Source organism: Aquarana catesbeiana, linkage group LG13, assembly GCF_042186555.1.
Source record: "Aquarana catesbeiana isolate 2022-GZ linkage group LG13, ASM4218655v1, whole genome shotgun sequence".
In the NCBI taxonomy this organism is placed as follows: Eukaryota; Metazoa; Chordata; class Amphibia; order Anura; family Ranidae; genus Aquarana; species Aquarana catesbeiana.
Genome location: NC_133336.1, coordinates 180,840,985 through 180,853,116, shown reverse-complemented (window position 1 = coordinate 180,853,116; position 12,132 = coordinate 180,840,985). Strand labels below are relative to the sequence as shown.

The 12,132-nt window shown below is 42.6% G+C and overlaps 1 protein-coding gene across 1 annotated transcript in view; it reads right to left on the bottom strand.

Annotated features, from left to right (window-relative positions):
• Positions 1 to 725: 725 nt before the first annotated feature.
• LOC141116614 (SLAM family member 9-like) overlaps positions 726 to 12,132 on the bottom strand; it is a gene marked incomplete at its 5' end in the record, with an annotated part of 44,381 nt that continues 32,974 nt past the window's right edge. Inside the window, one exon of the mRNA XM_073609007.1 lies at positions 726 to 9,781. Within this exon, the coding sequence (XP_073465108.1) occupies positions 9,701 to 9,781 (81 nt within the window). The remainder of the gene's footprint in view (positions 9,782 to 12,132) is intronic.

Genomic DNA, 12,132 nt, shown 5'->3' with positions numbered 1-12,132 from the left:
AGGGAAATACTGCATTATGGTCACTAGATGGAGCGGACAACATATTACAAATATTTTGGGGCTTATTGAAGACATTTATAATAATAAATATTAAAAAGAATACAAGTGCTGCACTGTATCCCAATACAAAGGATCATAATATAATCAAAAATAAATCTGTAAGAATGCTGAGACATTCACAAACAATTTTGATTGAATTTTTGTCTGTTGACTCAATAAAGCTCAGAAGTTATAGTTCATTCAGTATTTTTTCCTGGAAAATGAAAGGTCTACTGAGCAATTTTTCTTATAGAGTTTTTGAGTTACTATACTTTATACAGTATGACATTGGTGCTTTTTATGCTAGTATGTAACAGGTACTCACCGAAACACTAGTTTCCCTTTCAGTCCGGCTAACATTTCAATTGACAACCCTGAGGATAAGGCTGAGGTTATAATATATATATATATATATATATATATATATATATATATATATATATATATATATATATATATATATATATATAGATTTATTCATTATTAAAACCTTTTTTTTTGTTACTTTGAAGGCTTTACAGCTGCATCATCAAATATGATCAGCCTGCTGTTGATGTATTCAGCAAATACCAGATTGACTTCACAGATGCATTTTTACTATAGTGTATTCGTTTGGGAGATCTGCAGCTTTTGAGTTTAAATGAGCGGAAAAAAAAAAATCATTGAAATGAAACTTTTATTGGAGAAGTAAAAACATTTACATCACGCCATATACAATCAGTCATGTCATTGTCTGTAGCCCATTAAAAAAAAATTACTGTACTGTCATAACGTAACACAAAAAAGGCAGTATTTTATTTTACATTTTCACAGTATACTCATTACATACATCTTGACTACTAAACTGCAATATTATTACATTTTTGTTTTTGGATTTATATATGTGTAACCTGTTGGGGTGGAAAAATAAGGTGTACTTACAAAAATGTAATAACTTGCAGCTTACCAATTCCTAAATATGTTGGCTACAATTGTTTTGGGTATTTTTTCAGTCTATTTTCCTTTAAGAGTTTATATAAATAAATAAAAGCGGACCATTGTAAGCACACCTGTGGGTGATCAGTGGTTTGTTTCAACCCTCTAACTGATACTTTGTCTGGATAGCTTGGTCGGTTAGAGAAAGTTGAAAAAAAAAAAACTTATTGGCAGGATCACCAGGTAAAAATAAAAAAGGAAAAAAAGCCTTAAAAAGAAAACTAATGCAGCCACCCCATCTAACAATTGGTAAGCTGCAATATATTACATTTTTGTTTTTTGGTTAATACCGCTTTAAAGTGAATCTGCTACTTTCTTAAATATTCAAATGAAATATTTGAAAGAAATAGTAGGGACCTTCACCGCTGAGGCAATGTGCACTAAAGTGCTTAGGTTACCTTGTGTTTCTGCAACACACGGCAATGCACCTGCTCTGTGTGCCGTGCATTGTGGAGCCATTTATTATGAATACTGTGTAGTATAGTGCAATGTGTGATACACCACAATGCACAGACTTTGCATTATAGAGCAGTGCATTGCTAATAAAGGGTCTTGTGCGCTTTGACCCATTGTGGTGCATTGACAGCCCATTCACAATGATTTGATTTCCTTAACATGGCATTCATGAACACACCACAACAGATTGTCAAAGTATGAATCAGCCCCCTTGCTGTGATACCTTTAATTTGAATATTTCCGGCTTTGTACCTGAATTTAAATATGTTAAAATAAACTTTATTTTGGAACTTGGTTCTCTAATATATTTTTGTTTATTGATTATGTATAACCAGGGAGATTTTGAAATGTACCGACCTAAATGTATTTGCTTCTGATATTTAGGAAGCATTTAGTTATTATTAATAGTAGACATGTACCCTTTTATTAAATAGTAAAAATGTGAAAAAGGAAAACAAGAAAGGGTAAAGAATAAAAGATCAGTGTATTCTGGCAGTAACAGCACATATAGTTAGATACTTATGTGAGAAAAATATTCATGAAAAATATTGAGCTGCTGTAGGGTCATCAATCATTATAAAATCAATAGACAAACCCTTCAGTAAATCAATCAACACAATTTAGCACGCAAAGAAAAACTTAAACAATTATGGCAAAGGACTGTTCTATGACATATTACCTTGCATGTTACCTGAGCAGTCTGCCTCTGTAACTTGGCAGTCTCTCTTAATAACTGGTTGGCCTCTCACTGCAACTGAACACTTTGTCTCTTTAATCAACCAGCCTCCCTCTGTAACTGGGCAATCTGTCTCTTTAATTGAGTGGTTTTCCTCTGTAACTGGGCATTCTTTCTCTGTAATTGCTCAGTCTGTCTCTGTAACTGAGAACCCTCTCTCTGTATCTGAGTGGTCTATATCTGTAACTGGACAATCTCTGTAATTTGGCAATCTCTATCTGTAACTGGGCAGTCTCTCTTTGTAACTATAACAAAAATGGCATTTCAAGCACCACAACACTTCTAAGAGGTCAAGATACAGCCCTATTCTAATAAAAGTCAGAGGGACAATCCAAAATGTAGCCAATGCGTTTTGGGGGTCAAAGAGCACCCCCTTCACCAGGGCTTGATTGACAACAATGGAAAAAGATTAGCAGATTTGGAGGACCCTGGAAACGCATTGGCTACTCTTTGTAGTGTAGCCCTGTTTTTTATTGGAATAAAAATTGGTCTGGACCTCTTAGCAGTGTACTGGTGTTTCAATTTACAATTTTGTTGCATTACACTACAAGTTAAAGAGCCTGTGTAGATCCTCTAGGTTGGAGCCTGTTTAGAATCTTTGGGATGGAGCCTGTGTAGATCCTCTAGGTTGGAGCCTGTTTAGAATCTTTGGGATGGAGCCTGTGTAGATCCTCTGGGATGGAGCCCGTGTAGATCCTCTGGGATGGAGCCCGTGTAGGTCCTCTGGGATGGAGCCTGTGTAGATCCTCTGGGATGGAGCCTGTGTAGATCCTCTGGGATGGAGCCTGTGTAGATCCTCTTGGATGGAGCCTGTGTAGATCCTCTGGGATGGAGCCTGTGTAGATCCTCTGGGATGGAGACTGTGTAGATCCTCTGGGATGGAGACTGTGTTGATCCTCTGGGATGGAGCCTGTGTAGATACTCTGGGATGGAGACTGTGTAGATCCTCTGGGATGGAGCCTGTGTAGATCCTCTGGGATGGAGCCTGTGTAGATCCTCTGGGATGGAGCCTGTGTAGATCCTCTGGGATGGAGACTGTGTAGATCCTCTGGGATGGAGACTGTGTTGATCCTCTGGGATGGAGCCTGTGTAGATCCTCTGGGATGGAGCCTGTGTAGATCCTCTGGGATGGAGACTGTGTGGATCCTCTGGGATGGAGACTGTGTTGATCCTCTGGGATGGAGCGTGTGTAGATCCTCTGGGATGGAGAGTGTGTAGATCCTCTGGTATGTAGACGTTGCCTGCCCAAGAACCAGTTTATTTACATCAACCTCTATACTTTAAGATAGCAATACCAGAGAGATAACCCTATGGGTCCAGTGCTATTTCTCCACTTTTCTCAACCCTCTTCCTAACTGGACAGTCTCTTTGTAATTGAGGAGCTCAGAACTTTCTTGTAACGTGTAGAAGTCTCCGTAATGTGGCAAGACCCCAAAGATTTGCATTAGTCGTGTCAAGTGGTGGTATTGCCTGTGAATGTGACATGCTGTCTAATTTTTGCCATGGCCGTGAAGCAAAGCATTGCAGCCACAGCATGTGTACAATCCTGATCAGCTCTATGCCCAGGTTCAGGCAGGCATTTGTGGGGTGGTGAAGCTACGATTCAACCATTTGATTTTACTGCCCTCTAGCTGCACATGTGAACGAAGCCTTATACTTGAAAGTTTGCATTAACACTGATTTATTTTAAGTTTGTATGTCTTCTAAATAAATATATATATATATATATATATATATATATATATATATATATATATATATATATAAAAGAAAAGTGGTGGGAAGTGCACCAGGGTGTTCCAACAAATATACAACTTTCATATAACTTACACCCAAGATTGACCTTTTTTTTTTTTTTACCTAAGATGCAATTAAAACAAAGGGTAAATCTTGTAAAAAAGTTGTTAATACTGTGTGAAAAACATTGATAAATAGATCCCTTAATAACCGAATTCCAACTGTTGTTTATCTAATGCCTGCTACACAATGAAACCTCACATTTGTGTGTACATTGAGATGATCAAAGATCTTTAGATCTGTGAGAAATGTACAGTAAAAATGAAACTAAAAGGCAAGAAAATCTCGTGTGATTCCACCTCAGGCTTGTTCACATATCTTGTTAAAGAGGGAGTCCCGCGGAAAAAAAAAATGTAAAAGTCAGCATCTACAAATACTGCAGCTGCTGACTTTTAAAAAAGGAAACACTCACCTATCCCAGGGTCCAGCGATGTCGGCACCCGAGACCGAATTGTCCCTCGGTCCTCGGGTGCTGCCACCGCCATCCTCTGTAAGGGAATCAGGCAGTGAAGCGCTGCGGCCTCACTTCCCGGTTCCCTACTGCGCATGTGCGAGTCGCGCTGCGCTTCCTAACTTGTCCCCGCTGTCTCTGGGACCCGTGTGTGTCCCAGCAGACAGCGCGGTGGGGACGGGAAGAGGCATAGACTCCCGTGGGAGTCTATGCCGGAAGTGGGTACAAATACCTGTCTTAGACAGGTATTTGCACCCCCCTCCCCCCTGAAAGGTGCCAAATGTGACACCAGAGGGGGGGGGGTTCAGAAAAGCGGAGGTTCAATTTTTATGTGAACCTGCACTTTAACTGCAGCTTGCACAAATGTAAGTAATCCAGGAGCAAGTATGCATCCCAGTAAGCAAAACAAAGGAGGTTGTGGATTTCAGGAGAAATTCTGTTGATCACTCCGCACTGACCATCGACAGCTTGACTGTAGAGAGAGTAAATAGTATTAAATTCCTGGGAGTGCACATCTCAGAGGATCTTACCTGGACAACCAACATCACGTCACTATCCAAGAAGGCACAACAGCGCCTATATTTTCTCCGCCGCCTTAAAAAAGCCAGTCTCCCCCCACCCATCCTTACTACATTTTACAGGGGAACCACTGAAAGCGTGCTGACCAGCTGCATCATTGTCTGGTATGAGAACTGCAGTTCTGCTGACCGCAAGACCCTGCAGCAACTAGTGAAGACGGCTGAAAAGATTATTGGTGTCTCTCTCCCCTCCATCCTGGACATTTTCCATACACAATGCTCCAGAAAAGCTACCAGTATCGCGAGGGATCCTACTCATCCCTCCCACAGTCTCTTTCAGCTCTTGCCATCAGGTAGAAGGTCCCGGAGTATCAAAACCAGGACTGTCAGACTGTTCAACAGTTTTTTTCCCCCAGGCTGTGAGAGCCTTCAACTCCAATGTTCTTTGAAACCTCTTCTACTCCTATAAATTGTGACCAGGAACGTATCACGTCCCCTCCTTTTTACTCTTGAATATGCACTAGACACTTTTATAAACACTTGCTGCTACAAAGACTTTTGGAAACATATAGTATATGTACAGTTACGTAGTTCCCAGAAGTGTATTCCTCACTGTGTTTTTATTCTTTGTACATCTAGTTATAATTATGCTTAATTTGTATGTAGCACCTTGGCCCTGTGAGATACGACATTTCGTTCTACTGTATGTTCTTACGTGTAGTGGAATGACAATAAAGCTTTACTTGATTTGACTTGACTTGGTTTGGTACCATATAGCCAATGTTGCAGTTCAGATATAGGTGGTTGAAATGGAGCATCCCATAACTCTGTATACAGCAGCTAGGGTGGTGTTGTATAGAGTATAGGCAGTGGTGTATTTATGTTTTGTGCTGCCCTAAGCCTGACTAAACTCGTATACCCCCAAATTTAAATATGACCCACCCCTTCCTGGCAAGGCCACACCCTTTCCTGTTTAATGCCCACCCTGTCATCTGTAAACCACACCCCTTCCTCCTGATGCTCCACCTTTTGCTCTTAGAGCTCCACCTCAACTGCAGTGGAGTCCTGCAGTTGGATTTTCAGGTGCTTGAAAACAGTTGAAGCTGCTCAGGCTGTTCAAATCCATGAAAGGCTGACAGCAGCCGCAGCCATCCTCGATGTTTACATGTAATCAATTTATGGAATGATTATCTATGGTGAGGGACAGATGACTGTCCTTGGACACAAGTGGTTTGTGTCCTGGAGTGATCATCTGTCCTGCACCCCAGGTAATTGCTCCATGTGAGATTACATTGGAATACCAGTGGACAACTGCTGTCAGCCTGTCACTGGTTTGTATGGGCTGAGCTGTATGTTTTTGTGCAGGAGGCAGGACAAGGGGCTTTTTTTTGTGAGGGTTGGGGGGAGTGAGCAGCTTTTTTGCTGCCCCCCCCTGTAAAGTGCTGCCCTAGGCCTGGGCCTTGTTGGGCTAGGCCAAGATACAGCGCTGAGTATAGGGACAGCCATCTTCTTTATCAGATTTAAACTGTGGGTTTGCAGCACAGATAACTAAACATAGCTTTAGGGAACTAGACCCATTCTGCCTCTGCATTGCAGTGGCCTCTCCACTTTCTGCCTTTTGGGTGCTGTGAACCCTTAAAGCACTTGCTCCTGCCTCTTTAAATGAATGCACCGGGAAACATCTGAATAGGACATATGTAGGTTTTGTTGGGTGCACTATTCATAGGATTCAATGAACCCTTATGCCCCATACACACGGTCGGACATTGATCGGACTTTCCGACAACAAAATCCATGGATTTTTTCCGACGGATGTTGGCTCAAACTTGTCTTGCATACACACGGCCACACAAAGTTGTTGGAAAATCCGATCGTTCTGAACGCGGTGGCGTATTGGCAGTAGCCAATAGCTTTCGTCTCTTAATTTATTCTGAGCATGCGCTTTGTGTGTCGGATTTGTGTATACATAAACAGAATTTCCGACAACGGATTTTGTTGTCGAAAAATTTTATAGCAAGCTCTCAAACTTTGTGTGTCGGAAATTCCGATGGAAAATGTGTGATGGAGCCCACACATGGTCGGAATTTCCGACAACAAGGTTCTATCACACATTTTCCGTCGGAAAATCCGACCGTGTGTATGGGGCATTAGGCTGGGTTCACACTGGAGAACGCAGCGGCTCAAAGCAGGAGTCTGGTGCGTCTCCTTTCACTGTTTCAGGTCTGATTTCAGCTCGAATTTTGGGCTGAATTCGGACCTAAAATGGACCAAAGGACACACAGGACTCCTGTGCAATTTGCACCGGAGCCGCTGTGGAGATGTGTGAACCGGCTCCATAGAGAGCCAGTCACAATCTCCTGCTATGCGAATTGGGTGCGGGTAAACCTGCATCCAATTTACAATAGTGTGAACCCAGCCTTAAGGAAGCAGGTGACGCACTATGGATCCTGTTTGATGGCAGCCAGAGGGGGGTGAGGCTTGGAACATCTACCCTTGCGCTGAAACCATTACCAGTGAAATAAGTCCATGGTATTGATTAAAAATATCTGCACCTACAGTAAATTTTCATAAGACAACTTCAGAAAATTTGTGAACTTGCTTCTTGTCCAAGAGCTCTTTCTTTCTTGGACAAATATAACTCAAGACAAGAATATATTTAAATAGATTGTAAAAAATAGAAGATAAGCTAAGGATGCCCATGCATTGCTTCCAGGATAATTGAGTGAGGATTAGTCTTTGTAAGGCATCTCCAAAGGGGCACCTCAAACTGTCCAAACAGATTTAGAAAAGGAAGAAGTTATCCATGCATGGTGACTCATTGCGCTGGCCAAAGAGCAGATAAGTATTGGCACAGGTCCTGGTGGGTCTGTGGGCAGGCAGATGTCACAATGTTGTAATTCTCTGTCGTATTTCAAAGCATGTATGACTGTATTTCTGTGAAGGTTCTCATGTATTCTGGATATGGTATATCTAGCAGTGCAGGATTTAATCATGCATGGCTGCATTGATATCCAGTAGTATATATCCTCAAAAAATATGTGTGCCCACTTCATCTACATTGTGATAACAGACAGAACAGCTTGCAGGCTGTTCCTGCTGGATTATAGGAACAGGGGTTTTATCCCTGTTCAACCTGATAAACAGTGGTTTAGGACATGGTTATATAATGACAAGAAGCCAGGTCTATAACGAGGATCCTTGAGAAGTACCTTTTTGGTTTATGAGCAGTAAGGCCATTTGGGTAGGGTCTGATGGCATCTCCATCTATTCTTCTTTAGCTGATATTGGTCTCAAAGACTAGAGAGTCTTATTGGAGAAGAGACTGCATAATTGTTGGTAGAGTGCTGTCGTGATGGTGAGAGCAAGTCAGACCATAGATGTAAAGAAACAGAGTGTCCGATCCTTAGAGGTGAATAAGAAAAGTGCCCTGATGATTTAAAGGTTGCCAGAACAGAGATAGCCAACAACCTTATGTGATTCCAGCAGGCCCTCGTGCTAAGTGTGCCTGAGGCAATTTGTGTCACTTCTGGAATGGAAAGCTTTGTTTTCAAGTGCACAAAGCTTTTACTAAGTAATGGTGGAAGAAAGATGGTCATGCCTGGAAATTTGTACGTGAACCAGTGTATAGAGTCAAGTGAATTAACGTGCACATTTGGCACTGGATTTGGCGCCCAGAGTCCCATTTAAAGTACAGCAGAGCTAAGGAGAATTGCTGGGTGGTCATCACCTTCTGTGACTTCTGACCAGACCTGTATCCTATTTACCTGTGTTTGACCCTACTTGGCTCCTGACTCTACTTTATCCTGATCCTCTGTTGCTGATTTTGGCTTGTGTCCTGACTTAGTCCTCTGCCTTCTGTTTTTGTTCTTCTGCTGCCTATCTGATTGACCCTGCTCCTTCATTCTACTTTGGTACCTCTGCTGCCCGTTTTTTCTGACTCTGGCTTGTCTTGACTATGGCTTTGATTTTTGCATCTGTTAGTTCTTGTGCTCCATCTGTGTGCCGGCATTATGCACAAATTCCAGTCTGAGCATCCACAGCATCCCAGCAGTATCCAGACTGTCCCACTGTGTTGGGACCTACCACATCACTTGTGCCACTCCTTGTCCTGCTACACTTCTGCCACTCCTTGTCCACCTATTCCAGGGGGTATTGAACAGGAGGTGTAAAAGAAGCCCTCTAAACAGTTCATCCTCTTTTAGGTACGTTACAAAAGGTTAGCTCTGTTTCTGGTACCCCGTACTATTATACCTTCAGAGTTTAGGATGACCTGATCCATCTGGCTGCACCATCTAGGGGGCTCTGTACTTTTGCAGCCTCTGTTAAATGTCTTCAGCCTTATGTGGCTTCCCAATGTTCAAGGTAATGAAATACAAAAATCAAATACTTTTATCAGGATTGCGTCCTAAATGGAAAATGTGTGTACTTTGACTTTGTCATATGTTATATAAGTTATATAAGTCAAGTAGATACTAAAGATCAATGCGTGTGCATGCGCCATTCTTTTGAGGTAACATACCAGTTACAACTGAGCTGCTAATGGTGAGAAGACGGTTGTGTTCTGGCTTTCTGGGGTGATTGTTTTCTGTTGACATCACCTAAGATATCCTCATTACTGACCTACTTTTTTCTTGCCTGCAATACAAAGGTACCAGCCGTAGGTGTGTACAGTAACCCACATGAAGCTGAGCCCCTCTTCCCTAAGCTTTTGCCAGAATTCCAGTAGAATCAGTCTGTGACATGTCTCAAAGTACTGTACACAATGTCTTCACTTGACCCCTCTGGGGGATTGCGGGCCTCCTTGGGTACCTGAAAAACGAAAACAAAAAATAGTTTGCATTTTGCAATATTTTTGCCTAAAATAAGTTGAAACCTGAAGACGTTCCCTTTGCATAATAAAACTGACAGTGGCAGTATTTATGAACCTGAAGGAAAGAGTGAATTAGCAGTTCACCACAATTAGCTTCCATGTTTTATTTTCTTAGCTCCACTAAAAAAACTGATGTTTGGAATTTGGTTACTATGGGCAGTTTTCCTTTCTTTGGAAATGAGCACCAGTATGAGCTGTATTCAGCTAGAAGATACATGTCTTATTTAGTGTACCAAAAAATGAGGAGGACTGTGGTGTATATCTTGCTTAGAGACAACCAGTCCAATTGGATTATGCAAGAATGTGAAAGTTCTGTGTAGCCAAGTCCCAGGCCTCTCCAGGCCTAATGGTGACCTCCAGAATTAGGGACAGCTGACATCCTTCTGTGCAGAGTGGGTTACGAGGCATGGTGGGTGTAATGCAAGGTAGATTTATGGGCGCCAGACACTTCTTGAACGCAAAAGAAAATTATTTTCTCTTGAACAGAACTGTGGGAGAGAGGGTTAGGGCCAGGACACCCTTTAATAGTTGCAATGTTAATTAGCAGACTCCGAGACTTCTATAGGTAGACAGCCATGCCGGGAAAGGCACCCAGCTGGACACCACGTCTGCATGTGTAGACACGCTGTTTCCTATGGCAACAATCTTGAACAGTTTGCTCTTTCACCTCCACAATCTCCTCTTTAGATCTTCACTCAACTGAGCTACCAGTCTATCACTTAGACCCGCTGATCCACTGCCACTGGATCTCCTGAGCTCTTCCAATCTTCTCACTGAGTATCTTTCTCAAGCGTCACTGCTGGGTCCCTAGCTTGGCACACAAGACTGCTCTGCAAGGGTCACCTCCGCTGGCTGGGTCCCTGGCTTGACACCTGCTGAAGTTTCCCAATTCTTCACTGTTCCCGGTTGGTGAGAATACTGCTCTGGTACTTGCTTCAGCTACTCACGGAGGTCCCTGGTAACAAGGTGGGTGCCCCCCCTAGTGGCAACAGCTTTCCCTCTAACTCTGACCACGACAGGTTCCTCGGCCGGCAGAACCGTCACTTTTGGTTGGACTGCAAGCCGCAGTCCCAACCCTGTGCTGCTCTCTTGCTTCTGGATAGGCCCTCAGACAGCTTAGCAGCCAGATGTCCCTGGGATAGGCCTCAGGCTCTGGCCTAGCAGCCCCTGGCAGTGAAACACACATCCACTCAGACAGCCGTCCATGTGGGGAAGAACACCGATCACCTGACCTCACCCAAATAAATAGGCTCTCCGAGCAGGCCAAGGGACCCAGGAAATCCCTGCCCATTGGCTGAGACACCCCTCTATTCCTAATCTGTCCTTGCAATGCCCTTGTCTTATCTAATGCCACCAGATACCCGGCCATCTAGTGACAGAAGAGAGAGGTGCAGCAATTCCAGAATTAGGGTGGAATCAATTGATCTCCTATCAATTGGCCAAGGCAACTACACCTGGCAGGTAAATTTACTAGCAACCCTGCCTAAACATCAGGGTGCTACATCCTCCCCTGCCTACAAAATTACATCTCGGAGTTTGCAGAAAAATAATTTGAGCTCTCAAGCCTGAGAGCGAATGTCCTGGCAAAAACTGGGATGGGTGGGGAAAACAGGAAAGGAATAGTAATAACAAATAATGCAGGTGGCATACCACATGAAATAAACATGTCCAACACATACATGAGCAAATGGTAGTTCACACAGGGTGGATAAATATCAGACATCATATATACAATTTAACATGTGGTGTACCACCCATGTAGTTAAGGGAAAACATATCAACAATAGCCTTATATCCTATCTACCTAATATATACAGTAATAAAGAGCATGAATATTTAGCATTATTATCCATGTCGGGTCACTGTCTCTCCTTGTCCAAGGAAGACGCAATGGTGCAGGAACACCTGAAACAGAAAATAAACAGCAATGCAAATGCATCCTATCCCTATGATAATACAGTGTAATATGTACATAAGTGAACCTTAGGAAGGTTGTTAATTGTCCTCAGCCGAGGACAGCATAGCAGTGTAAATACCACCTTTAACATGTCTAAACTATACACATATGAATGAAAGTGGGCCCCATTCTCATTCGGGAATGCCACCCCTTTCACAATTAGCCTTCAAACTTTCTCAGCATGTACTATAGATGAACACATAATGTAAATGAGAAGTCACGCAGGCTGGCACCTCTCACACAACCTGGTGGCCAATATGTGCCACTGGGCAGTCCATTATTCAGTGTACACGGTAAGAACTTTCACCCTCTTTCTTACCACAGTCTATTCTA